The sequence below is a fragment of the Cladophialophora immunda genome (genome assembly GCF_000835495.1).
Source record: "Cladophialophora immunda strain CBS 83496 unplaced genomic scaffold supercont1.5, whole genome shotgun sequence".
In the NCBI taxonomy this organism is placed as follows: domain Eukaryota; kingdom Fungi; phylum Ascomycota; class Eurotiomycetes; order Chaetothyriales; family Herpotrichiellaceae; genus Cladophialophora; species Cladophialophora immunda.
Genome location: NW_015622545.1, coordinates 1,878,912 through 1,904,444, shown reverse-complemented (window position 1 = coordinate 1,904,444; position 25,533 = coordinate 1,878,912). Strand labels below are relative to the sequence as shown.

General features: G+C 54.3%; 9 protein-coding genes across 10 annotated transcripts; 6 read left to right on the top strand and 3 right to left on the bottom strand.

Annotated features, from left to right (window-relative positions):
• Positions 1-187: 187 nt before the first annotated feature.
• PV07_08878 (uncharacterized protein) lies at positions 188-1,212 on the top strand. The gene is made up of 2 exons (XM_016396083.1): positions 188-498; positions 575-1,212. Exons 1-2 carry the CDS (start codon positions 393-395, stop codon positions 883-885), a joined length of 417 nt encoding a protein of 138 aa, XP_016245939.1. The 5' UTR covers positions 188-392; the 3' UTR covers positions 886-1,212.
• Positions 1,213-1,772: 560 nt separating this feature from the next.
• On the top strand, positions 1,773-3,056 carry PV07_08877 (uncharacterized protein; the record flags this gene model as incomplete). Its single annotated transcript, XM_016396082.1, has 1 exon — positions 1,773-3,056. One exon carries the CDS (start codon positions 1,773-1,775, stop codon positions 2,625-2,627), a length of 855 nt encoding a protein of 284 aa, XP_016245938.1. The 3' UTR covers positions 2,628-3,056.
• Positions 2,736-10,868, bottom strand: PV07_08876 (uncharacterized protein). Its single transcript, XM_016396081.1, has one exon. The coding sequence runs from the start codon at positions 10,746-10,748 to the stop codon at positions 2,949-2,951; it is 7,800 nt and encodes a 2,599-aa protein (XP_016245937.1). The 5' UTR covers positions 10,749-10,868; the 3' UTR covers positions 2,736-2,948.
• A 162-nt stretch (positions 10,869-11,030) lies between these two features.
• PV07_08875 (uncharacterized protein) lies at positions 11,031-14,173 on the top strand. Its single transcript, XM_016396080.1, has 2 exons — positions 11,031-11,273; positions 11,326-14,173. Exons 1-2 carry the CDS (start codon positions 11,257-11,259, stop codon positions 12,992-12,994), a joined length of 1,686 nt encoding a protein of 561 aa, XP_016245936.1. The 5' UTR covers positions 11,031-11,256; the 3' UTR covers positions 12,995-14,173.
• Positions 14,053-16,681, bottom strand: PV07_08874 (uncharacterized protein). The gene has a single exon (XM_016396079.1). The coding sequence runs from the start codon at positions 16,492-16,494 to the stop codon at positions 14,725-14,727; it is 1,770 nt and encodes a 589-aa protein (XP_016245935.1). The 5' UTR covers positions 16,495-16,681; the 3' UTR covers positions 14,053-14,724.
• A 2,396-nt stretch (positions 16,682-19,077) lies between these two features.
• On the bottom strand, positions 19,078-20,488 carry PV07_08873 (uncharacterized protein). The gene has a single exon (XM_016396078.1). It carries the CDS (start codon positions 20,372-20,374, stop codon positions 19,295-19,297), a length of 1,080 nt encoding a protein of 359 aa, XP_016245934.1. The 5' UTR covers positions 20,375-20,488; the 3' UTR covers positions 19,078-19,294.
• Positions 20,489-20,835: 347 nt separating this feature from the next.
• Positions 20,836-21,566, top strand: PV07_08872 (uncharacterized protein; the record flags this gene model as incomplete). Its single annotated transcript, XM_016396077.1, has 1 exon — positions 20,836-21,566. The coding sequence occupies exon 1, from the start codon at positions 20,868-20,870 to the stop codon at positions 21,564-21,566; it is 699 nt and encodes a 232-aa protein (XP_016245933.1). The 5' UTR covers positions 20,836-20,867.
• Positions 21,567-21,866: 300 nt separating this feature from the next.
• Positions 21,867-23,824, top strand: PV07_08871. 2 transcript variants are annotated; one of them, XM_016396076.1, is made up of 4 exons: positions 21,867-22,780; positions 22,836-22,876; positions 22,936-23,172; positions 23,228-23,824. In XM_016396076.1, the coding sequence occupies exons 1-3, from the start codon at positions 22,053-22,055 to the stop codon at positions 22,956-22,958; spliced, it is 792 nt and encodes a 263-aa protein (XP_016245932.1). In that variant the 5' UTR covers positions 21,867-22,052; the 3' UTR covers positions 22,959-23,172; positions 23,228-23,824. The 2 variants fall into 2 exon arrangements, with proteins under 2 accessions (XP_016245932.1, XP_016245931.1); XM_016396075.1 differs by having other exon boundaries at positions 22,936-23,824.
• Positions 23,820-25,376, top strand: PV07_08870 (uncharacterized protein; the record flags this gene model as incomplete). Its single annotated transcript, XM_016396074.1, has 1 exon — positions 23,820-25,376. The coding sequence occupies exon 1, from the start codon at positions 24,249-24,251 to the stop codon at positions 25,374-25,376; it is 1,128 nt and encodes a 375-aa protein (XP_016245930.1). The 5' UTR covers positions 23,820-24,248.
• Positions 25,377-25,533: the final 157 nt, after the last annotated feature.

Here is a 25,533-nt window from a genome sequence, read left to right as displayed (position 1 = left end):
TACTCGCGCATGGGATGTGGCGGTGTAACAACCACCACAGGCCATGCCCGTACCCAACACTGGTTTTCGCCTATCTCGCAGAGCAGATGCGATATGTAGGCGGAAAGGCTGGGCAAAGCTGCTGTGTTGCAGCATCCAGAAACCTGACCCCTGCAGCCCACCGACGTCATCGACAAGCTCTGCGCCACACGAATCCAAGGCGATGTTTCCCCCTCCCTCCATCCAACCATCGTCACCACAAGGTGCAGATCCCTGCTTGGTGCCTGCCTTTTGCGCATGGCAAAAAAGGCTATGATGTCGATGGTCGCCCGACCTGACTGTCTCTCGATCCATATCTTCTCTACGATACCTCTACACTCTCCCATCGCTCTACAAACCACCGTGAAAACGCAATGGCGGACGACAACAAGGAAAACAGAATAGAGATGAACGAAAACGCGGAGAACATTCCCCCCGAGGGCGTAGAGGGCCAAGGAGGAGTCCAGAAAGGCAAGACTGGTGAGTGGTCCTCCCCAACAAGGGTGGTCTAGACAGACAGACGGATGGACGCTGACCATCATGGGTTTGATTGCAGCGGGCGGCTCGTGGCTGTCCAAGCCCGAAGAGTTTGGCAACAATGCGGGCGCCAAGATCGAGGACACGCTGTCTCCTGTCGGCAACGTCACGGGCAAAGCGTTCGAGGCATTAGGGCGTCCCATCCACGGCGTCGTCGATCCCGCCGTAGGCGGCGTCATGCGAATGGGCAAAGGCTGGGGAGAACAGCTCGGAGTCGGCTATGGGAACCACGAAGGTGGCCCTGCCAAACAAGAGGAGGCCGAGGGACAAAGAATGAAAGAACCCTTTGGAGGCAAGAAGCAGAATGCAGATAACCCATTGGGGCTGTGAACTCCCACCCGATACCCGCCTTCACCATCAAGAAGAGAGATGAGTCTGCGATTGCGGTCAGGCGACCGGATGGATGATCAGAAGAGGTGGACTGGTGACGGAGTGCACACATTTATATGAATATAGGGAGTCATCGTCGATGCTCGTCGAAAGAGGAGGAACAACCATCGCTGTCAGCGGTTTCGCGGTGTGTGGTGTCGCTCATTTTCCTGTGGTGGCTCCAATGCTGGAGGACAGTGTTGGAATTGGGATGTCCACATGTTTGTACCAGAATCCGAGATATGTGACTTGGCCATATGTAGGGAGGAATGTGATCCATTAGTCTTACCTTTTTCCACTCTCAATACCTCTTTGAAATGTCGCAGTAACGCCTATTAATTAGTGCACTGAGCGCCGGTTTCCGGCATCAAACCTTTCTTTACCTGTTCCGTCCTCGAGCCGAGGCCTTTGGGTGCGTCTGTTGGAGAAAGTCGGTCTTTTTGCAGCGAAGAGGTGAGGAGAATTGGCGCCAAGAAACACATTGGAACGCATCCGATGTGACTCCTGGGCCACATATATAGACAACTCGACGCTCGTGCCGCCACGCTCCTTTGCAATTTACTTCCTATACCCGAGCCGTTGGCGAGTTCGTCTTGCGTGACACACAGGGAGAGTTTGACCCTCTGGAGCACCCGGTTCATTGCTTTGTAGGTCACCTGCTGCGGAAGTTCTTCACCTAGGTACATCACCCGAGGCAGCCACCCCAGAGCTGTTGTTCCCTCGAGCCCCAACCGTCGCAGAGGAAACCCAAGGCCCCAGGGTCAATGAGAGGAAGATAGATACAAGACAAGCGAACAAGAGATAACAAAAAAAGAGAAGCAGACAACAAGACCGGTCGGGAGGAAACAATGGACTACACCTTTCCCAAACCACCACGCTCGTTAGCCGGCAAGGTGGCCATCATCACGGGCGCGGGCGCCCACGGCGACGGGATCGGCAACGGCCGTGCGTCGGCGATCCTGCTCGCGGACGAAGGGTGCCGGGTGGTCTGCGTGGACCGCGACGTGGCGCTGGCGCAGCGGACGGTCGAGATGATCGCGGCCGAGGGCCACGAGGGCGCCGCGGTGGCCGTGCAGGCCGACGTGACGGACGAGGCGCAGTGCCAGGGCGTCGTGCAGCGCGCGCTCGACACGTTCGGCCGGCTGGACATCCTGTTCAACTGCGTGGGCATCGGCGGGGCCGCGGGCACGGCGGTCGAGGTGGACATGGCGGCCTGGGCCAAGTCGATGGAGGTCAACGTCGGCAGCATGGTCATGATGGCCAAGTACGCCATCCCGGCGATGGCCCGCAACGACGACGCCTGGGGCTACCGCGGCAGCATCATCAACATGGGCAGCGTCGCCGGCCTGCGCGGTGGGACGCCACACCTGCTTTATCCCACCAGCAAGGGGGCCGTCGTCAACATGACCCGGGCCATGGCCGCCCACCACGCCCCCCAGGGCATCCGCGTCAACTGCGTCTGCCCCGGCATGGTCTATACCCCGATGATGTACGCCGGCGGCATGACCGACGAGGCCCGCGAGGCCCGCAAGAACCGCAGCCTGCTCAAGACCGAGGGCAACGGCTGGGACGTCGGCTGTGCCGTCCGCTTCCTGGCAGGGCCCGAGGCCAGATGGATCACGGGCTTGATATTGCCCATCGACGCAGGCGCCACGGCCGCGGTGGGCACAGACATTCCCCGGTCGGCCAGTGTCAACGGTTGAAAACCAAAGGGCAAGGCAAAAGCAATGTTGGTTTCCGACGACAGTGCTCGGTCTGGGATGGAGTGACGAGTTCCCTCAAAGAGGGCGGAAGAGCGATCGAAGAGCTGGTCAAAAAGCCCGAAAATTCTCTGTTCCTTTTCTTGCATCTAGAATGCGTGTTCCTACCTAGCTACACATTCCGACGCTGTGCTGTCGCAGGCCGATTGATCCTGGCACTGGCCCATTATTTTCCATATCCTTGATTTACGCCCTCAGACATTCCAACGCTGAAAACGATCAAAAACAATCACAGGAAAGTCGTTACGGGGCAAATTGCTTTCGTCACATGCCAGCTTCCATTCGCCTCTTCTGGTGTGCTCTCCCCATCTCCCTCGACCTCTCCCTCTTTCGGTCCGTCTTCCTCTTCTTGTCTCGCGCTGCCTTTTCCGGATCGGCCACACGCTCAATTCGTCGTTTGGTTCTACGCTCTTCCCTCCTCTCGCGCATGATCTTGCTTACTTCTGTCACTGCCTTGACGTACTCGGCGTCTCCGAGCTTCTTCTGCAGCTTCTCCATAACTTCATGAGCGAGCTCGATGAGAGTCTGGTACGTGGCACCAAAGGTCGGGTCCGCGGAGTGGGGGGCATTCGTGTTGGTGTCAGTCATATGCTGGAGCGGCAACAGGATGGCATTGACCTGCGCATTGGGCAGGTTGGGCATGGAAAGAACAGGGATAAGATTTGAGAGGAGTCGAAGCGATGACTTCTTTGGATGTAGCCCCGCAGATGTCTGTGTAGTCGTTTCTGTACGGATAGTGCGTGCGAGTTGATCGAGGAGGTATTGGGTGGCTGGGATCCTTGTGCTCTTCCCTTCGGCACTAACATCATCTTCTAAATCGCTCTCCTCAGACTTCTCGGGCTCTTGCGCCTCGCTTGGCTTCTGGTTAACCTCGATCGACAGCGAGTTTTCGTTCACGCATTGACCCAGAAATAAAAGAATCTGCTCCATTTGTGTGCTGAGATCATCGTTCCCGGTTGTACGCCGCAAGATTCGAGAAGAGGTTTTCAAGATGCCGAGCAACTCTTTGGAACCCAAAGAAAGGCCATGATCACAGGCCAGCGGAAGCTTTGAGCGGTCTGCCGAGACACAATGGCTGAAGAATTGAATGATCAAGCTGGCCGATGTGCTTTGTATCCATGCATTGGAATGGACTAGAGATGACCACACGTGCGACCACAGAGGAGCCTGCTTCTGGGTCAATACTGTAGCTGGCAGCGATCCCACCAGCTTCGACAGTAGGAGTAACGATTGGAACCGGAGTTCCCAATCGTCCTCGTCGGTCGTTTTTGTGGCCTCAAGGGTTTTGGCAATGTTGCTCCGCATCTGGTCAAGTTCGTCCTCGGTGAAAGAGATGTCCGTGTTTAAGAGGACGGCGTATGCCTGCATGCTGAGTCTCTTTAACTTGCTGTTATCCGCTTGCTCGATCCAGTTGTCGAGAAGTTCGAAGACATCGTCCAGGCGGCTTCGATCTGCTAGGGCGAAAAGCCGAGACAGGAGGACTCCAGCAAGCTGTCGACAGCCTTCATTGTCATCATTGACCATTTGAAGGAGTATGGGAATGAAGAACGCGTGTATAAGTTCCTGTGCCGGTTCTCCTTTCATCTTCTCGATCAAGGTATTGATGGCTTCCATGACAGATTGCCTGCCCTCAGGGTGCTCATATTCGAGATTCGTCATCAGGAATCTCTGTTGTTTCGACCATCTTGAAGAGCTTTGGGGATAGTCAAGCAGAAAATGGACGTAAAGCCCCCTTGCCACATCTCGTGCCCCCTTTGTCTGATTTGTCACCATCATGGCTCCAATCTTGTCAGCGAGATCGTAAAGCTCCGGCAGCTGTATATTCCTTCCCATGACTGCTCGGATGAAGTTGAACGTCACTCCTTGCCGGTCGGGTGCTTCAATATCTGGAGCAACGCGGTGGAGAAGCTCGGCAATGTCTGATTCTTTGACCGCGACACTCTTGCGTTCACGCAGAATCGCAGCTATTAGTTTCAACGCAGCCTGCGCCCCTTCCTCGTTGGTGCTTGATGAGTTTCTCACGATCTTGACAGCCTCGCTAACGTACAAGGGCGAGTCTTGCTCAAGTTCAGTCATTGGCAGTTTTGTAATGGTAGATAATAAACGCAATGCGGAAATCTTCACATCCTCTTGGCCTCCGACCAAAGCGTCTCCGATAACGGGAAGGAAGCCGTGCACGTTCTCGGCAGTAAGGACTTCTGGATATCTCTGGAAAGTAGACCTTGCCAAGTCCAAAGCGAACTTAGCTAATTTGTATAACAAGGCTGAATTTTGGGTCAGAGTGATTTTGCTCGCCGACGACAGACTGACGAGATATCTCTGCCGATTCTTCTCGTCGTTGGTAGGCGTTTGGACTTGCGTGGTGTTTTTCTGTTGGTAGAGCGATTGAATCAACTGGTATGCGAATGTCAAGACGTCTCGCTGACCAGCTGACTGATTTTGTGACAAACCGCTGCCGATCCTCCGGAGAAGCTCGTCAACTTGTCGGACTTGCTTGGCCGATAGCGTGCCAGACAGAATGGTCTGAATTGGTGCCACAAGCTTTGAGGCAGACAGCACGCTTATTGAACGTGCCAGGAGCTCCATTGAATCAAAGCTTTTGCTGCTCTTGACCTCCTTCATGCTGCTGATATAGTCTTGATTGTCCTTTTCTTGGCCCACAGCACCGAAAATGTCATCCATTATAACAGAGACAAGCTCATCGCAGCAATAATCCAGATCACCGTGCTCGATTTGAGAGACCAGAGCTACCAGAATTGCATGGAGGGTGTAGGACACGACATGCAACTGATACCCTCTGGTGAGAGCTGTGCGCATTTCCCTAAGCACGAATTGCAGACTGCCGGGACCGAGCATGAGAACGATTTCGCAAAGAGCTTTGCGCGCGGCATCCCGGGATTCTTGAGCTCTGCTTCTGAGGATCTGCGCGATATCGAGGGTTACTGGCGCAGCGAGGACTGGGATCTCGTGTAATGGCAGCAGAGTGATAAGCTTGATCGCGACCACCGCGACGGGTAGACGCGTACTTATCTCGGTCTCGTCTTTGTAATGGACAAGTTCGGCAAGTTTGGGTATGTAGTGAAGCCTCAATTCCTCTCCCACTGCGGCTTTTTCCGGAAGCGACACTGCGAGCTGTGGTATCGGTTGGTCTTGTTCTGTTTCGGATTTTTCAGAACGGTGGCTGCTCGCGGATATCAATGCATCAGCAGCACACGAGAGAAGTCGATTGGTCGCCTTTTGGTTCTCCCTGGTTACGTCGAGGTCATTCTTGTACCTGCGGAACAGTATCTTGAAGTTTTTCCAGTCAATCCATTGAAGAAGAGTGCCTATTGCAGTGATGCTCTCGCCTTTAGCGCTTTGCACCGACTCATCCGTGCTTGAGTCATGGGCGAACATCTTCAACAAAGGGATGAAAATCTCCACAATGTTGGCGGCGTTGATCGACCCTTTCTCGACCTCGGAGACAAGGCGTCGAATGGCTCGAAGACGACGGTGTTTTTGGATATGCAAAATGTTCGAGAAGAATGACGCTTCTTCATCATTCCCAACCAGGAGGGGTGTCATGTTCGTCAAATCCTTGTCACCGCGTGCATGCTGCACGAGAAGGCCCAGGACAGTGACGAAATCTGCCCTGACGAGCTCCGATTCATGTCTCAGGCATTTCTTGGTTACAGGAAGGACAGTGCTCACGATCGAGTCGTTCAAGTCGGAGCTCTCGGATTCACAGGATTTGATAATTACCTGTTTAAGACATTCCAAAGCATTTGACCGTATCGTCAAATCGTCACTGGATCGGACGAAGAACAGCAAGTTGTAAATGATGGGCTGATACATTGAACCGTTGCCGTTGAACTTCAGGGTCTGGATTGATTGAAAAGCCTGTAGCCGTCTATCGTAATCAATCATTTCGAGTCGTTCTGAGGACATGGCATTGAGGTCTGAGCATAACCGCGCGATCCGAGCTAGATCTTCGTCTGAAGTAGCCAGTCTTTCCAAGACGTCGCATAGTAATTGACGGTTAGCTCGGTCCCTGAAGAAATTGAACAAAGACGAAATCAAGGCTAGAAGTTGCAGGTGTGAACTTTGATCCAAAGTGGCATCGACAGCCAGAAAACTCTGGACCGAAAGGAGAAGCTGACTTCTGACAATTGGAGGTATCTTGAGCCCATCATCACCAAGAAGAGTCGTCAACAACCTGACAATGGACTGCCGAGACTGTGGAGACTCCACAAATAGGGCGACCTTGGGCAGGATGATTGTTATTGCAGCAAGAATCGGCCTGGGAGGTGTCCGCTCGAGCATAGCTGCGAGAGCCGTCAATAGGCCATCTGACTCGATTTTGAGAAGGTCACGAGCTTTGTTTGGCATAGGGGATCCATCTTCAGACAGGGTAGCCCACGGCAAGACAACCTCGTTGAGTATGAACAGCTTCACTGAGTCTGGCGTGGAATCCGCGGTTAGAGCCTGCCACATGACTCCTGGAACTCGCCCATCGTACTCGCCCAAATAGCCAATGTAATCAGAAGAATGAGCCCAAGACGCAAACAGACGTAGCAATCCAGAAATACCCTGGCTCGTCTCTGAAGCGAATATGTCGAGCCGCGGACTTATTGCATCAGCAAAGAGACTGCGAAGGTATGCAGGCCAGTCGACGCCCTGGCAATGTTCAAAGAGAAGGACGAGACATTGGAAGCCGGTTCGCCGTATACTCCTTGATAATGCCCCTGTACCGGTCTGCTTGACCGCATTTTGACCTTGATGAGAAGCTTTGGCGACGCAAAAGACAACTGCGTCGACAACCTGTTCGCCGTAGGGAGCAAATCGGCTCTGGAATGTCTCCAGCATTGACAACAATAATCGGAGAAATCCATATTGCTGGTCCTCCGGGATATATGCTTGGTCGAGGCTCGCGAGATTCGGAGCGGTTGCTTGAACCTTGACATCTTTCAATTTGCCAAGAGCAATGTCAAGGAACAATGAGACTTCGCTCTCAGGTAATCGAAGGAGAATACGCAACAACGATTTCCTCCTAGCGTCTTGAGACCCGAACGTCCCTGATCGGCCCACAATTACACCAAAGACAAGCCTGAGGGCAACAGGAAGGACAGTGCTCCGATCCACTGATCGGACAGAACTCTCTCCCTCGTCAGTGGTCAGCCATTTACTTATGGCGGATGCGTCCAATTTCCCATCGGCTAATTGGAGTAGTATTGGCTGGTAACCGCCGGGAACCGAATCTTTCCAGGTCAAGATTGCTTGAAGAGCGAGCTTTCGGATGTCCTCGTTCCCATTGCTCAAAAGATCGATGAGTTTTTCGTAGACTTCGGAAGATCTGTAGAGGACACTAGGGTTCTGGAATTGGCCGAACAGGGCCAACATCGCCTTCCTGTCTCTCAGAGACCATTCGTGGTCATCAAGATCAGGACTCAACGTGTGCGATGACGCAGAAGCGTCCGAGCTAGGCTTTGGTTGTAGTTGAGCGCGGCTGAAAGGCGCAGCGAGGAAGATAGGAACCCATGAACGAGACCGGCGCTCGGCTGAGCCTGGCATCACGGATAATACCTGGAGAGCTAGTGATCGAGCTCCCTGAGGCGTTCTTGATGGACTCTCTAGCCGGTGTTCGTCTTCAATCATGGTGCGGAATCTGTCGGTGGAGTTTTCGAAATCGTCTGAGACTGATGAGGACAAGGAGTCGAGATGCGCAAGCATTGGACATTCAAAGGAAGACAGTGTCGACTTTGCCACCTGTGAATCTTCTTGAGGCGATTGTATCAAATCTGCGGGTGACTGAAGCCACTGCACGGCAAGGTTGACTATGGTTTCTTCGGACGGTGTCGTCTGCACCATTTGAGAGAGAAAGTTGCAAACTTCCAATCTTGTTTGGTCATGGTAACAGGGCATCAAGCCAAATAAGAAAAACGGGATCAGATCCTGGAACGAAGAGCCTTCTGGTATATGTTTTTGTTGGTGCAGAATCCGCCTCAGTAAGAACGCAATCTTTCGGGCGTGGGCAGGAGTGTATGGAGTGTTAAGAATTTCCAGAACCAGGCGAATGGTTTCTGCAAGCCACATCATGGTATCCCGCCCACCGAGGGCAAGGAGCAATTCCGCAGACCCTTTCTTCAAGCTGGGGGACGTTGACAATAGATTCTGCATGAGGGTGTAGCGGACGTTGTCGAAGAGGCTTGACTCTACCCCGTCAACTGCAGCAACTTTCCGAAGCAGACGGCCGATCGCATGCACAAAAGCCGGTAGGTGGAAAACAATCGCAGGCATTTTTGGAATAAGTGAAGCAAGGTCTTTGAGCCTCTGGTCATCAGAGGGTGCGATTTCGACGTAGGTGTCAAAGCCCCAGCCCAAAACTGTGCGCTGACGAAGGTCAAGATCGCTCCTGATGTCTTCCAAGACGTGGATGAGCAGATTGTGAAAGGCATCAAGGGATCTAGCAGTATCCTTGGAACTTCCGAGAAGGAGAGCAGCCTTGGAGAAGCGAAGCCGCCCAGCAAGTTGTTCTATTGTAGATGCATCCTCATCTTCCTTCATCGGTAGCTGATTCAGGATGAAATCTCCAAAGTCCGCAGGACAGTTTATTGACCGGGCATCTGCAGACTCACCGAAGCCGATCTTATTCTGTTGTAGTCTCTCCAGCATGTAGTAAAGACTCACCTCATCATCAGACCAGTGTTCCCAAATGTATTTCTGGAGTCTTGGAAGGACAAGTTCAATGAACCTGTCCCTGCCAAGCTCCGCACAAGCAGTGGCGAAGGCATAGAACTCGCGCGGCGAAAAGTGCTCCTCAGCCGAGTCCAACACATTCTGGCACAACTCTGCTGGAGTATGAAGTGCTGGTCGCGGATACACCTGTGGCGACGACGCATATTGAACTATCGTGGCAATGATGATTGCGAGACGCGAATTGAGGTGCATTCTGTTCTCATTGAGACGCCATGCGGCTGCAGCTACCCCTTGAAAGGCCTCGATGCAGATCTTCCATGCACTAATACTCGATCCTCCCTGGGTCCCTATGACAACCAAGAAAAGCCTGAGAGCGAAAGACAACTGGCTGGCCTCCTCGGAAGCCATAGAGCTCTCAAGAGTATCCAGGACGACCCCCAGGACCGGGAGAATTGTTTCGGCATTTGTCTCATGGAGGAGGGCAACCAGAACACCGTCCACGGTTGACTGAACTTGGGGTTGTTGACTCATAGGGAGAGCGCAGTCCAGTAGACACTGTACCAGGGATGCAGCACACGAATGCAACTGTGGTTCAACCCCGCGGGCACTCTCGACGCACAGACTCATGACGCCGAGTTGATATGGACTGATGGCTGCGGCACCGTCTTGCTGCGGAAATCCCTTCAAAAGATGCTTGAGAGCGAGACGCAGGGGTGCCTTGTCTGAGGGAAACTGCATGGCGGCTTTCCTCAGCAAAAACGCAAGCGATTCTGCGCTGAACCGAACGACGTAGTCTTTCTTGGAGGATAGGTAGGGCATCATGACATCGAGCAGGCGTCGTAGATCTTGCACCAGCATTCTGGATAGGTATTTGAAAATGTACGCAAGACAGTTGAAACACCATTCAACCACCTCAGTCTTATCATCAGTGGCAGCAATCTGCGCAACCAGTTGTACAGCTTTTGGGAAGTATGGTTCAAAACCATGATCGAGATCATGGGCAAGTTGGGCAAGGAGACTGAGTAGAGGTTCGAGAGCGAGTTCGTCTCGCTTTTCGATGTGTTCGACGAGGAGCTCGAAGATGGTGTCTGCGTGGTGAAGCAGCAGGGGTAGATTTTCGCAAAGTGGACTCGCCTGGGTGAGGAAGCTGGTGAATGTTGCGGACAAGTTCAATTCCATCCACCCTTCCAAAGAGGTGTGGAAAAAGCTTTGTAGATCGTCTCCGTCATTGTTTGAAGGCCTGACTCTTGACACGGTATGAACAGGGTCAATCCTCAACTGTGCTATTCGCTTTGTAAAAGGCTCGAAGCGGTGTCGTTTCGTCGAAACGGTGGCTTTCTTCGCCCGGCGCGAGGTGCCGAGACGGTAGCCCGGAGATATGGCAGCCATGGTCGAAATTGCACCATCAAAGGCCGAATAGAACTGCTCGACACCACATGGACAAGGCGTGAAGGCTGGGTCGAAGCAAAAGCGGTGCGAAAGCGGCGAGGCTGGCTCGCTGTACTGCTGCACAGCAGAGACGAGGTTTGACTGCGTTTTTTGGGTTCAAGGGTGGGAATCGAAAAAATTCCCCCGCATTCTGCGTGTGCGGTGAAATGTGTCACCGTATCAAGTCCATCGGAGCATTTGCAGCATGAACCACATAAAACTTCACTCCTCAGTTCTGTCACTGCGAGCCTTGCTATTACTTGGACCGAAGTCATTCACTCTCAGTCTTTGTCTTCCTACAAAACCCCATCATATTCACTCCCGTGTCTTAGGTGCTCATGACAGCATGAGAAACTGGTGGCCTTTTCAACCTCACACAAATGCCAAAGCACGCTTAGACAGCTGAGCGGAACCGGTCCTTTCTCTCTCGTCCTTTGAATCTCCCACCTCACGCTTCTCCAGAGCCACCATGGGGACTGCAAAGATGTGAGTCTACGGTGAAGTGAAATTGTATTAGTATCATCACTGACCCAGCCAGCCTTGTTGTCGGCAGCATCCAAGGTCAACTAAAGAAGGCTTTCGACAAGATATCGAAACTGCAAGCCAAACACAACTTCTCGTTGGCCATTGTCGTCGGCGATCTTCTGGGCCTCTCTGACGATGAAAGCAATTCAAAGGAACTGGAGGCGCTGCTCAACGGTCAGATCGAAGTACCTCTCCCGACGTATTTCACGGTTGGCGACTCGCCTTTCCCAGGATCCGTCAAAGCAAAGCTCGAAGACGGCGATCTGTGTTCGAATCTTTTCTATCTAGGCCGCAAAGGGACCGTGACCACTACGGAAGGCGTGAGAATCGTGTCACTCGGAGGGCGATTAGTACAGAACGAAGCGTCGCTCACTGAGAAGCTTGGCCCTTACGACCCATGGTATCTCGACAGCGAGTCAAGAGGACTGCACGGCGCTCATTCCGCACACATTCTCGTTACAAATCAGTGGCCGGCAAACATCACCAATGGGTCCAAGATCGAGTTGCCGGAGGGTGTGGATGGGACGTCTGGCACTCAATCTATCGCCAACCTCTGTCAAGCACTCAAGCCATGGTATCATTTCTGCAGCAGTCCAAGTGCCCTGTGGGAGCGAGAGCCCTTCAAGCATGTGGTCGAGTACACTTCGTTCGATCAACCGAGCGTCACTAGATTTAAAAGTCTGCCGGGCGTGTCCGCACCCACGAAAGAGTGGATGTCGGCGTTTACGCTGGACACCTCGCGTCCTCCACCTACGATGATTTCTCCGCTTGACTCACCCTTCATCAGATCTTCACCGCCAAGGAAGCGACAAGCCATCGACGACAGAGCACCATATCGGGGCGGGGCAGATGAAGGCTATGGTTCATACAATCGCAAGCGTGCTCGGAGAGGACCACGTGGCGACCCTAATGACTGTTTCATGTGTCTCAACAAGCCAGGCACCAAGACTCACCTTGTCGTGTCTCTAGGGGACGAAAGTATGGCAACAGTCACGAGGGGCCCCTTACCGTTGCCATCGACATTTCCGCAGCTGTCCTTTACCGGCCACGTCATGATTATCCCATACTACCACGCAGCAGACGAGTTGGCGCACGGAAAGAGATCACCCGACGAATTAGCCGCCGAATTCAAGGAAATGAACAGATTCCGAAAGGCCCTGAGTGTCATGGTGGGGGCGAAGAGCCACGGTCAGCTAGGCACGGTGTGCTGGGAAGTCAACCGGACCGGCATCCGGCATTTCCACTGGCAACTCGTTGCCTGCCCGGTCGACCGCATCAAGACGGGGATGGTTGAGGCCGCGTTCAAGGTGAAGGCATCGCAGTACGAGTACCCGGACTTCCAATCCTGTGCTGCCGACGCCCAGCTTCCACAACGATCGGATTACTTCCGAGTGTGGACGTGGCTGGCCGATCCCGTGCAGTTGGCCGACCATGCCAACGGCAACGCCAACGAGGGCGACGACGTGGGCGTGGCCAAATCCCTATTCTTTTCGTTGCCCACAAATCAAAAGTTCAACATCTGGTTCGGGAGAGAAGTGATGGCCGGCCTGCTACAACTGGAAAACCGGGTCAATTGGATGGACTCGATCCTGTCCAAGGACGGGAGCGACCAGGCCGCCGAGGAAGAGGACGCAGAGGGTCTACGAGCTGATTTCGAGGAGTTTGATTTTGCGATGAAATGAAAGGACCTGCACGGAGCAGAGGCTCTAGATACGGTCTTGCATGTGGATCGGAGCTGGTTTGGACTCCAGGATTGGATGACGATATTTATCATTTTGAGATACCCTTCAAGGCGTTCAAGGCTCAGGTTTGGTAATTCTTTGGGGGCGAGTCGACAGTGGCGTGGCGCAAGCAGGGCACTGGTCGCGGCCAGGTCTCTCCACCTGCGACGTGACAGGCTCGCTTGGCCTCGCACAGTTTCAGTTCTGAGTTTTTGGGGTTTGCTTTCTACAACAACTAGATCCTGTGCTTCAGAACCAGTTGAACGTGGCCTGCTGGATCTACATCTGGAACTAGATCAGGATAGAGGAATGAATACTCGATACCTCTGCAAATGATTTCCGACACGATGACCTGATCTGTGCCGTGCTAACATTCTCCGCCTTTCTGAAGAAGCCGATTACCTCGCCCATTCAGCTCTTTGAACATCGATGGTATTCTAACGAGCACAACCAGCAGTGACTGACGAGATGTCCTAGATCCATATCCCACAATGGCCATTCTGCCGGCGCGTGTTTCCCCCCTTCGAGGACCATCAATTCCAACGAGGCTTCCCACCCGCAGCTAGCACCCTACCTACAGACAGCCGCAGTCGCGTTCTCGAAGACCAAAATCCTCAATCCTACATCGCGCGAGAGGGAAAACCTGATGAATCGACAAGGGTCACTGTCACTCCGTGGCGAGGGGAAAACCGAATGGGTCGAAGAACCGAGGACTCCGTATACCAGCTTAGAATAAGGACAGGACCCAGAACGTGCAACATACAACCTGCTGCAAGCGCAGAGGTATTCTCGCGACAGCCACCTGCCTGTCTGTGTGCCCGATCCAACATGCTCCGAGAACGGTTGGATGGGGGTTGAAGGATGGACCGACGAGATGAGACGAAGACGGTTGTCTTCAAAGAAGCAAAAGTGATGCAACTGGACAGACACCATACTGGACCACGAGAGCGGTGCTCAAGGTTGGTCCCGGGGGTACAGGAGCCAATCAAAGAGTTATGGTCCATGTCACAGAGCGAAAACGAGTGATTGTGCTCAGATAGAAAGATAAACGTCTACCGGAAATGAATATTACATTGCTGGCCTTCCTTGGGCCGGCTCCAGGCTTATCCTGCCGTGATGGATGAGATCCTGGCAAATAATATCGGACTGCTATTCCAAAACGTGTGCCTTGCCTTTGAAAGGCCTCGCAGTAAAAAACCCAGACATTCAATTGAAAGTGCCGCCACGCATCCTCATATTCCAGTTCTCATGCATGTCCCAGTGGCTGAACCTGTCTAGATGGCAAACGCCAGACACCATCACCAAACATTCAAGGGCTGCTCTATGGTCGTACATTGCCACTTAAATCGTCAAAAGTTGCCGCAAATCACCCAGTGTCGCTGGTATCCGTCAAGATAATGACGATATGTACAAGAGAATCGAAATCGGAAACAGCAAAAGACGCCGATGTCCGGAGCTGTAGGGGTATCAAAGAGCCAGAAACGCTCTGCTCATCCATCATTCAAGACCAACAAGCGGCAAGACGCATACCGCAAAAACACGATTCGTTTCGAAGAGAAAGGACAATATGGATCACCAGGAAGGCTCATGAGATTCGGAAGCCGTTCTTTGTAACGTCGGGAACCCAGCAGTGGGGCGAAGAGATTGTCGTCGTATCGTGGACATCATGTTAGGGAGATCAGACTGTCCTTTCAGCCCACTTTCCATGAAACCTCGCCGCACTCTGATCTGGCAGCGCTGAATTTTTCGACCCGGTCGGTCATCCACCCAGAGGTGTACTCGTCTTTCGAGTCGACCGGCCGACCCATCTTGATAGAATGGCTGAGTTTGCAGGTTCCAGGATGCCACGCAAACTGCATACATTGCCTGTCCTTCTGACAAACCTCGCGACAATCTTCGATGGATTCCACGGATTTCTTCTCGAGCTCGGAAAGATCATCCCACATCTGTTGTTTCTCCTCGTCATTTTTCCAGTCCCAGTCGTTGTCTTCTTTTACGTGGTCCTCTTTAGGTTGCGTAAAAGTCTTGTCCCCAGAAAGGTTGTTCCAGTCTTTCTTGTGCTCAGTGATGTGGGGGCGGACAAAATCTTCAAAGACGTCCTTGTACAGGTATGGGACTGCACCAGGGTCTTCGTCGTCCCAGGTTTTATTGATCCAGTCCTTCTCAAACTGCCAGAGCGCTTCCACCTCGTAAGAATGCACATGGTGCCACGTTATGGCCGGAGTGCACCACACAGTATCGGACCAGACGAAGCCAGACGGAGGGTCTACCTGGAACATCGGCCAGGCACCGCTGACGCTGACTCCTGCTTGGCCCATCGCAACCCCCAGCATGACATCGCCGCAGCAGATCGTTGAGGTCTCCTTCTCCCAATCGGCGATCCTGTCAGGGGTACGTATCTCCTCGAATTTCTGGACCGCATTGCGAGATAATAGGTAGCCCGTGCCACCTTGAGCAAATGCAGTAGGGCCATGCCAATAGACGCACCCTGCATAGAGCGGTTCGTCCGGGTCCATGCGGTCGAGCAGAAGCAAGAGATTCGCCCAGCTCAGATATGTGTCGGCATCGATTGTGACAAACCATTCAGCATCTGGATACTTCAGGTAAGCCTTGTGGAGCATGGGGATGTTTTTCCATTTATCCAGCGCCCAGGCCTTGTCGGATCCCAGCACACTCACGTCGCCATGCGCAACGTGGGCGGCGTGAACTTCGTTGTAGAAGTGGAAGTCATCATGGTTCTCCTTATATTCCTTTCCAATCTCGTCCAAGGCATCTTGAATCCGAAACTCCCCCACTTGCTGCTCCATGTCCGAGAAGACCATGAAATTAGGCACGCACTGAGCCAGTGTAACGAGTTGTTCAGGGACCCGCGAAAAGACTTCGGTAGCCCCTGTCTTAACCATGACCACCACTTTGTCTGCGCCCGGCAGCTGGCGACACGGTGGGATGCGAGGGTCGGTTGCGTATGTGGGAGTTGACACGGGGACAGTTTCACGAGAACTGGATGGCTCTGGTTCGAACTCGGACTCGAACTCGGACTCGGACGCGAAGTCGTCGTTGGGTGTAGGTTCGGGTTCGGGTTCAGGTTCGGATTCAGATTCAGGTTCAGGTTCAGGTGCAGACTCAGCATCCATATCAGGTCCCAGCTCAGGCTCAGACTCTGGTTCTGGTTCTAATTCTGGTTCAGGGCCCGTTTCTGCATACTGCTCCGGTTGGGTGACTAGATCCGGGTCTTCATTGACCTCGTAGTAGCCGTCCTCAAGCTCGACGTCAGCTACATCTTCGACAGCGGCGGAGTGGGAGCTCGAGCTCTTCCACATGGATGTCGAAGAAGTCAAGCCATATGCGGCATCGTCGGGACTGGGAAGGTAGTAGGATCGGAAGAGGAACAGGGAGACCAAAGCGATGAATACAATGAGTAGCCTCACAGGGCCCAATGCTCGAGGAAGGGACATGGACATGTTGTTCCGGGCACGGGGAGGCACTCAACCTCTGGGGAGGACGACGAGGTGATCGAAGGTTGAAGAGGACACGAAGGACCACGAAAGGGAGCGTGCAAGGAGGCCATTTTTGCGTCGTGCACTCCGTCTATCCCTGCGGGCTTGGGTTTGAACAGCTGAGACTCCCAAGCTTCAGGGGATGTGTTTGATAGGCGCATGTTCCTGACGATCAGAAATTGGCTGGGTGGGTCGGTGGTTATCTGACGCTCATCCCTCGCAGGCGCGCCTGGTACCTGAAACTCGCACCCCCCAGCGCCCCCTAGCCAAGGTACCCGAGGTATCTACCAGGTCCGGAAATGGGTCCTGGCGAATGCCCATAGGTGCCTCCGTCCCCCTCCAAAGCCCCTAGAAGTGGCGCTTGATGCCTATCAGCCCACCGTCCTTGCCCTCTTTAGGCGTGCTGCAACCGATCCGAGCCCATGCGACGGCACGCAGCACCCAAAGATAGCCTGCGACATCGAACTCCTCCTCGTCGCCATCGCCAATAAGCTATTTAAATCACGTCCACGTTGACACTAAGTTAGCACCTGGGTAGGCTTACCTCCACTAGAGAGGCAAGCGACATTGTTAATTGGGCTCCCAGCAAGATAAGAAACGCCTTGCTGAGATAAAATCTCCGGATGATGCCATTTCACGCGAGATCACAATATCCACCTTATTCCTTATCGACCTGCTAACTAAAACATTGATGGTGAGTTTGCTTGGGGTCACATTAGGGGCATGGAAGGCAGAGCACACACAGAAAAGCCACAACGACGAGGAGTGTGTGGCACAAGTACCACCCAAGATCCCCAAGTAATCGTACGACCAACGGCGTCGCTGCATCGAAATCCCCATGCTGTGCAACCTGGAATTTATCCATCGACAGTCAAAATCAGCCTCAACCCCGTCGCTTACCTTCTCTCCTCCTTGACGACGCCAATGGCCTCGCTGGTTTACTCGCCCGCTGCTTGTTGACGAAGAGCCGTTCCCTTCCATTGTCCAGCACACTCCAAACAACTCGTCAGCTGTCCTCAGCGAAACCTCCTCGTGTTGCTCACCGACCCAATGATCAGGCGAGCCTTTTTGGGTGACCGAAGTGCCCAATAGGAGCGGCCAGCGCTCCAAGAATATAGGATGCACACAGGAATAAACCAGGGAGGTCGTGCTACTTCCTTGAGTGTCTTTCCGTCCCAATAGAAGAGTATGGGAGCTTCCTCCTCCTCGCGCGTGCGAAAGTCCAGGACGACGCGGATAGAGAGCTCAATTTGACGGTTAGGATCGAGGGCGAGGGCCTGCATCCATCTTGGTAGCTGCGGTATGATTTGGCGGTGTATTTCGGCTTGTTGCCGGTGAATGCTCTCTTCTGTCACATCCCAGTCGGAGAGATCACATCCGGCACGGTCCAGATTTCTGGCAGGATACATGACCTCGTCCTTCTTGCAGACAATCGCCCGCAAATTGGGGAACGCCGCGGTGTCGAGGTAATCGATGTGGCCATTTTCCAAGATGATTGTCTGAATGCTTGCCTGGTGCACCGCCGGGATTGCGAGGTTGGTCGGGCGAGCGCCGTCTTTACAGATCAGGGTCTTGATGCTTCCTGGGCAAGGCCCGCAAAAGCGGTGATCGACGGTTGCGAGATTCCATGCTTGTTCTGACAGGCGCCAACAGACCTTGCTGGGGTCATTGACATCCGGCTCCACGGTAATGTGTCCTTCCGAGTGCATATTGCCGACCATTGCCGGTCTGATAGCTCCAGGGAGATCGACAAAGGTTTGGGGCTCTTGATTGTCATTCATGTTTGGAAGGAGACATGGGCTAATCGAAAGACAGGGTATTTTCAAGCGGATGGCAAGATGTTGGGTTGAGCTGAGAATGAAGGAGTGGAAGAAGAATGCTGGGCTGCTACAGGCACCGATCCTCCTCTCTATATCTAGTCTCTTCCCCCTCTTCGATCTAGGACTGGGAACGAACCATCGTGCGTGCCACCCAAGGATGTGACGACAATGCTTTATGCAAGGTGAGTCGACCACTGTCTCCGACCACTGTCAAAAGGTGTTATAGGCGTGAATGCCCTTGCAGCAGCCAGCCACGAGATCAGGGTGGCGGACGCCAGCCCATTTCACTGGGTGTGTCTATCAAAGTCCACAATGCCGAGAGTCGCCAGTCTCGGAGACCATTCAACTGACAAAGCGAAGTGTGCCAAACCAGCCAACCGAAGATCTGGCAGAGAAAGCTGTCCGGAAGCAGGGAGGGTGAGGCAGCCCCTGATGCATGGGCTCCGGGCCAGTGACAGGCCATTGCCCTCCATGGCATGTGCACTCGAGATGATCACGAGGGCCTAAAGAAGAAGGTGCCTGGCCTGGCCAATATCCCTTGCTTGAGGACTCCTGCACAAGAGCGGCCGAGTCGACCTTCGCTGGGGAACTTCGCCAACCCGAATGTCCTCCAGGCTCAAACAATACAAGGATGGAAACATTACAAGGCTGAATTTTCATCCCTGGAAGATCCCAAGCAAGAGGACGATCTGAGGGGGTGCCCAATTTGCGATGCTACTATGTCTGAGTCGATTGAGTTGGCGAAAGAGTCTTTCTCTCGAGATTGCTACCTCGCTACTGCGGACGCGCAGAGGCTCCCAATCACAGGGTTAACCTGAAGCAGCATCGATCAGCCTAGGCCCACCTCCAAACGAAGCATTCTGCGTGGTTTGCCAGCCGCGACTCCATTGGGGGCGTTACTATTGGGCTTCCCTGGGGGCTCTGGGGGCTAGGGCGGTCGCGTCTCAAGGACCCGATGGGCGGGGGTTGGCCATCCTGGCCTCCAGCAGCTTCTGGGCGTCGACCAAGCCGTTCAGCTCCATGGTCCGCCACTGAACTGCCCTGCAAAGACCGTATAGGCACTTCACCGTCGGCATTGGGATCCCTGCCCTCTCGCCCTCTCTCAGTGCTTCGCCCAGGATGTTCTCGTATTCAATGAACCGCCCCTTGCGCCGATCCTGCAACATGCTTGGAGCACAAAATATCTCCATCGGATCACACTCGACCATCGACTCCACCAGTGACTCAGGCAGCTCAACATTGGCAGCTCCTCTGGCCGCCGCACGGATCTCATTCATGGCGGGCCTCACCAGTAAGTCGAGGGGGCTGGCGGGGTCCTGAGCGTCGGATGCCAGTCGAAAGCGTGTGGTGTCCAGGTCGGTCAGTGCACAGATTGGATTCCACACGGCGTTATACATGAGCTTCCTCCACCGGACAAACAGCACATCAGACTGATACGAGCACTCGACCTTGCCTGAAGCGGAGTATATCCGTACAAACTCCTCTGCAGCAGCGATCTGCTTTTGTTGATCAATCTTAGCCGACAGGAATGGGCCAATGAAAAGCCTATCGACATCGTTCTGGAGGATGTGGCCTGGACTCAGTTCATCGGCACCCATTAATGACACGCCAGAGAGACAGATGTTGTCTGGGAACGCCTGCATCAGTGGCTTCTCAATGTTCAATCCATTCTGGATGAGCACAATGACTGAGCGGCCGGGTGTCACGGCTGGACGGATCAAGTCGGCCACGGTCGGGGGGACATCTGGGATGTTCTTGGTGGTGACGATCACATAGTCGAATGGTTTGGTCGATCCCTCGGGTGCTGTTACGTCTGGCACCTTGGACAGAACTTCGGATGGCCTCCACCCATCGAACTTGCCATGGTCACACGAGTCGATGGTGAAGCCCTTCTCTGTGACCACCTTGTAATTCGATCGCAACACAGCCGCCACCGTCGCCAGCCCGCCCTTTTCCAGATTCACAGCTGTCATCGTTCCTATGCCACCACTCCCCACGAGGAGAACTCGAGCCTTCTCCGCCATTTTGTCCCCACGTCTTGTTCGCTTATGTTCTGCTTGATGTCAATTTGAGCGCACCGCGAGATGTTGGCGGAGGAAGAAGCCTGCGAGCCTGTACTTCAGACAATGGTTTATTTTTGATGAATTTTCCAATGTGCCAGGGCGCAGTGGGCGGTTTCCAGTGCATGATTCGACCATTCCTCGAGCCAAATCAACGGTGACTTCCGCGTTCTGGAGATGCCCGCTCTCCCAAAGTCCAAACAGCCCATGCTTCCTACAGAGCCTTTTTTGCACTTGTGGTCCCTCAAGATACCTATCGATCCACCAGATCGTGGAGAAGGTAACGTGATTGTCTTCATGCAGCATTGCACGCTGGACCGGCTTAACAGATGCTCCCAACACCCCGGTACCGGCCTGCTATGAGCCAATAGCAATGGAATATCCGGGCCGGAGTACTCTCCAGCGCTCTCACAGTAGCATCATATATAATATGTAGACTGCTCTCGCCTGTGTGCGGATGTGCCATTGTTTCTACCTTTCTATACGAACAAGAGATTACAAGAGTAGGCGCTTTTCATGCGTGAGATCTTGTCGACTTGACCAGACCCGTGGACCTTTGCCCAAGGGAATCGAAAGAAGAGAAAGGGAGGGGAACACAATGGCCACAACAGCTCTTCTAGTCTGCGACATACAAAACGGCATTGTCGACCGGGTCCAAAGCCAGGACACCGAGTCGTTCCTCCAGCGCCTGTCCGAAACAATCGAAGCAGCACGCAAGGCTGGGATCCAAGTCATCTACGTGAGGGTGGCATTTCGGCCTGGATGCCCCGAGGCATCACTACGCAACGCGTCGTTCGCGCGGATCAAAGCCCACGGGGGATTCACAGAGAGCGATGCGTCGACGCAAATCCATGCTGCTGTGGCGCCGCGGGAGGGCGACATCGTAGTCACCAAGCGGCGGGTGTCTGCGCTCTACGGCACGGATCTGGACCTCATCCTTCGAAGTCTCGGCATCGAAACACTGGTCATCAGCGGCCTCAGTACGAGCGGCGTGGTTATGTCGACGGTGCGTCAGGGGGCGGACATGGACTACAAACTGGTGGTGCTGGAGGATCTGTGCCAGGATACGGAGCAGGAGATGCACGATGCGGCGATGAAGGTCATTGGGAAGCAAGCGCAGGTGGTCGGCTCGGCAGGTTGGGTTGCTCAGTTGTAGGGGGTGCCGGGGGGGGGTGAGCCACGAGAGATACGCCAAAGAACTTTACCTACAAGTAGGTAGGCATTTAGGCATCTAGTGCCTATTAGGTAGCCTCCAGGCACTGGCGAATAAGGTCCCTGACATGCACGCCTGCACCCCTTGTTCCGCCCCTCACCTTCACCATCACTGTCACCATCCATCCCCCTTCACCTTCAATTGTCGCCTCGCCACACCTGCCCAACTCAGTCTCATTGCGACATCTCTCGCGGGGACGCAACTTCCCCCGCATCGTCGTTATTGTATATATATGTAGCTGCATGGACGCAGTCACTGCAGTCAGAGGAGTCAAAAGCAGTCACGGTGACAGCTGCACCTTTTCTTCATTCATCTTTCACTCAACTCTTTCTCTGTTTCATCCTCCCCGCTGTATCTTCCAACTTCCTCTCTCACTTACCATTCTATCACTCAGAGCTCGCCTTTTTGTCTCCCACATCTGGCTTCCGCATGAGCCTCACTGCCTCCTTACTTCATCGCCCAGGTCTTCGGTACCCCTCTTCCTTTTCCTTTGTCCAGCACTGCTTCGTTCGTGTACGTTTTCACGAGAGTCAGACACTAGCCATGGCGGCTCCTCTCCCTGTTAAGGACATTCCAACTCTCTCCGACCTTTATCGCAACAACCTGCTCCGCCCCTCAACCGCTAAAAACCTCCCGGCTCCAAACCAAGAACACAATGACAAGATCTGCACCATTCAGGGTGATATTACACTGCTCGAGGCCGATGTCATTGTCAACGCAGCGAATCGTCGCCTCGCAGGTGGTGGTGGCGTTGACGGAGCCATCCAGCGTGCAGCTGGACCCGGACTGCTGGAGGAATGCTTGACCCTCGGTGGATGCGAGACAGGCTCTGCCAAAATAACCGATGCATACAACCTTCCTTCCAAGAAGGTCATCCACGCGGTTGGCCCCATCTACCAAGACAAACACACCTCGGAACCTCTTCTGCGTGCCGCATACCGAACTGCCCTCAATCTTGCCGTCGAACATGGCTGCAAGACCATCGCATTTCCCGCAATCTCCACTGGTGTCTACGGTTATCCCAGCCATCTTGCCGCTCGCGCTGCTCTCTCCGAGATCCGTACCTTCGTCGACGAGCCAACCGGACTTCAACTGGAGAAGATCATCTTGTGCAACTTTGTCGACAACGATGTGGATGCCTACGACTCTGCTCTCCCGTAAGTTTCCCTTTGATCACTAACGTCCATATTTCTGACCGGTGATCTGATCTAGGCTCGTGTTCCCCCCGACCGAAGATGACCTGTCCCATACTGGTGAGTATGATTTGTATACAGTTGCATTTCCCACAGAGTTGTTGCCAACCAATGAACAGTCCCGCTTGAGGGCAAAGTCTGAACTCGATGTGACTTCATTGTCACGACAAGAGAATGATCGTCTCATCTACACCCCCGAAAATGCTGGACTTTACTTGGACGGAGCGAGTGGTCAACCCTCTGGCTCTGCGTCTGGCGGTGAAGACAACATGGCAGTCGCCAACAAGGACGGAAAGATTGAGGCGGAAGGAAGTGGTAAAGGAAAGGAACGCGCTAAACCAGGACCATCTGGCCAGGTGAGCACCAAAGCTACTCCAGAGTGCATCTTCTGAGTCGCTCACTCTTGACGAGGCCACGTTCTGCGATCATCGACACCTTGTCATCCACGATGGAGTGTCTTCACAAGGGCTCTGGCCATGCTGCTCGCTTGTGTGTGAATCTTGTGGATTGATTATGCACCGCCGTGGAAAGGAAATGCATGCTCCAAGTCCCCGCCGTGTGCCTCGAGTTTGAGCATGAGAAAAGGAAGAAAGAATTCCCTTTGCGTGTGACATCAGCGGCGGCAGAATTCGAAACAGGTCCAGGCAATGAGGAGCCGGCCAGCACGAAGGAAAGAGTCCTGATCCAGCACAGCAAGCGTATTGTTTATCATGGCATTGCGTTCGGTTCATGGAGGGAGTGCCGGAGTATCGACTACTGTCATCAATCGAACCTGGTGGTGAATGTCGTGGGAGCGAAGGTGTTGGTGGTCATCCGGATCCTGCATTGCAGCATCATTCGACGGGTATCGATAGCTGATATCTCATCGAGATGAGATGTAATATCAAGTTAAGCCCAGTCCCCAGACCTTTCCTCCCTGCGCTTCCCTGCAGCCATAGATTGTGATTGCTCACCTGCAATGTACCTCGACTGCGCTACTGTCTCTGCAGGGTCAGCCTAACCGCCCTTCCCCAATCGGTCCGTCCTTTTAGAAAGTAGATGCCAGCTGATCAGCCTCGACAACGACGCAGTCACCAAGCACCGGTCTCTGCAAAGTTCGAGGCCAGATCTGGTGCCCTACAACCCCATGAGATATGAGAGCAGGGCACTTTGAAACCGATGCTCCTCACGAACGACTTCGAGGGGGATTAAATCCGTTTTATCTCCGCCGACGATTCCAATGGAGATTGGAGGTTATACGGACGTCGATGTTTGTCTGTATCTACAACGTCCACGCAGACGTCAGGGACAAGAGTTGAATGGGGCTGGGCTCGACATATAAAGCCGGCTGGTGTCGCTCTTAGTGGCTACTCACCATGCAGCCGCTGTCCTCGCAACCACTGTTATCCAGTCACCTAGCATTGCTTCCACTGCGCGCTACCGCAAGAACAAGATGGTCTCGCTACCAGACACTCATCATGCGCTGGTGCTTTCCTCCTTAGACGCTCCGCTCGAAGTCAAGTCCATTGCCGCGCCAGAGCTTATCCCAGGAAGCGCCATCGTCCAGGTACTTTCGTCGCCCGTTCTCGCATACGCGGCGAAGCTCTACTCTGGCGCCCTGCAATACCCACTACATCCTCCCATGACCGTGGGCGGCGGGGCGATTGGACGCATTGTCGCGGTGGGCAGCGACGCCACGCACCTCGCGCCGGGCCAGCTGGTCCTCGTCGACCCCATGATCCGCGGCCGCGACGACCCCGCGAAGAGCATCCTGCTGGGCGTCCACGGGGGGCTTTCCGAGGGCGCCGCGCGGCTCATGAAGGGGGACTGGCGGGACGGCTCGTGTGCCGAGTTCGCGCGGTGGCCGCTCGAAAACATCCACGCGCTCGACGAGGACAAGTTGAAGGACGGGCTCGGCTACTCGCACCACGAGATGGCCTACATCATCCGCTTCCTGGTGCCAATGGGCGGCCTGGCAGAGCTGGACGTCCGAGCCGGCGACCGCGTCGTCATCGCCCCCGCGACGGGCCAGTTCGGCGGGGCCGCCGTGGAAGTCGCCCTGGCGCTGGGCGCGGACGTGGTCATCTGCGGCCGCAAGAAGGACGTCCTGGAAGGGATGAAGGCGACGTTGGGCCCCGTGTACCCCCGCAGCCGCATCGACGCGGTCGCCCTGTCGGGCACCGTGGACACGGACGTCGCCGCCATCCAGCACGCCGGCCCCGTCGACAAGTACCTGGACTTCTCGCCTGCGGCGGCGGCCGGGTCGACGCACATCACCAGCTGCCTGATGTCCTTGCGCAAGGGCGGCCGCGCCTGCTTCCAGGGCGGCATCGCGCAGCCCGTCCCGATCCCGTACCTGCACGTCATGTTCAACGACCTGGTCATCGGCGGCAAGTTCATGTACGAGCGCGAGGCCATCCGCAGGGCCATCGCCCTGGTCGAGTCCGGCAGGCTGCGCTTCGAGTTGCCGGGCCTCAAGGCCTTTGGGCTGCGCGAGTGGCGCGATGCGTTCGCCGCGGCGGAACGGAATGGTGGGTGGAGGCAGATGGTCGTGTTGGAGCCCGCGAAGCAATCCACGTAACTTACTATACGTACCAAGGTGTGTAAATGCTTGTGTGGAGGGGGATTGAGTCGTGATTACCGAGTTTTGCCGGTTTGAAGGGTACTGTGAGTAAAAAAAGAAGAAAATCGTCATGCAGCGGCTGGTTGTTCATTGTGTAACTGTTCTTTTGGCTTTT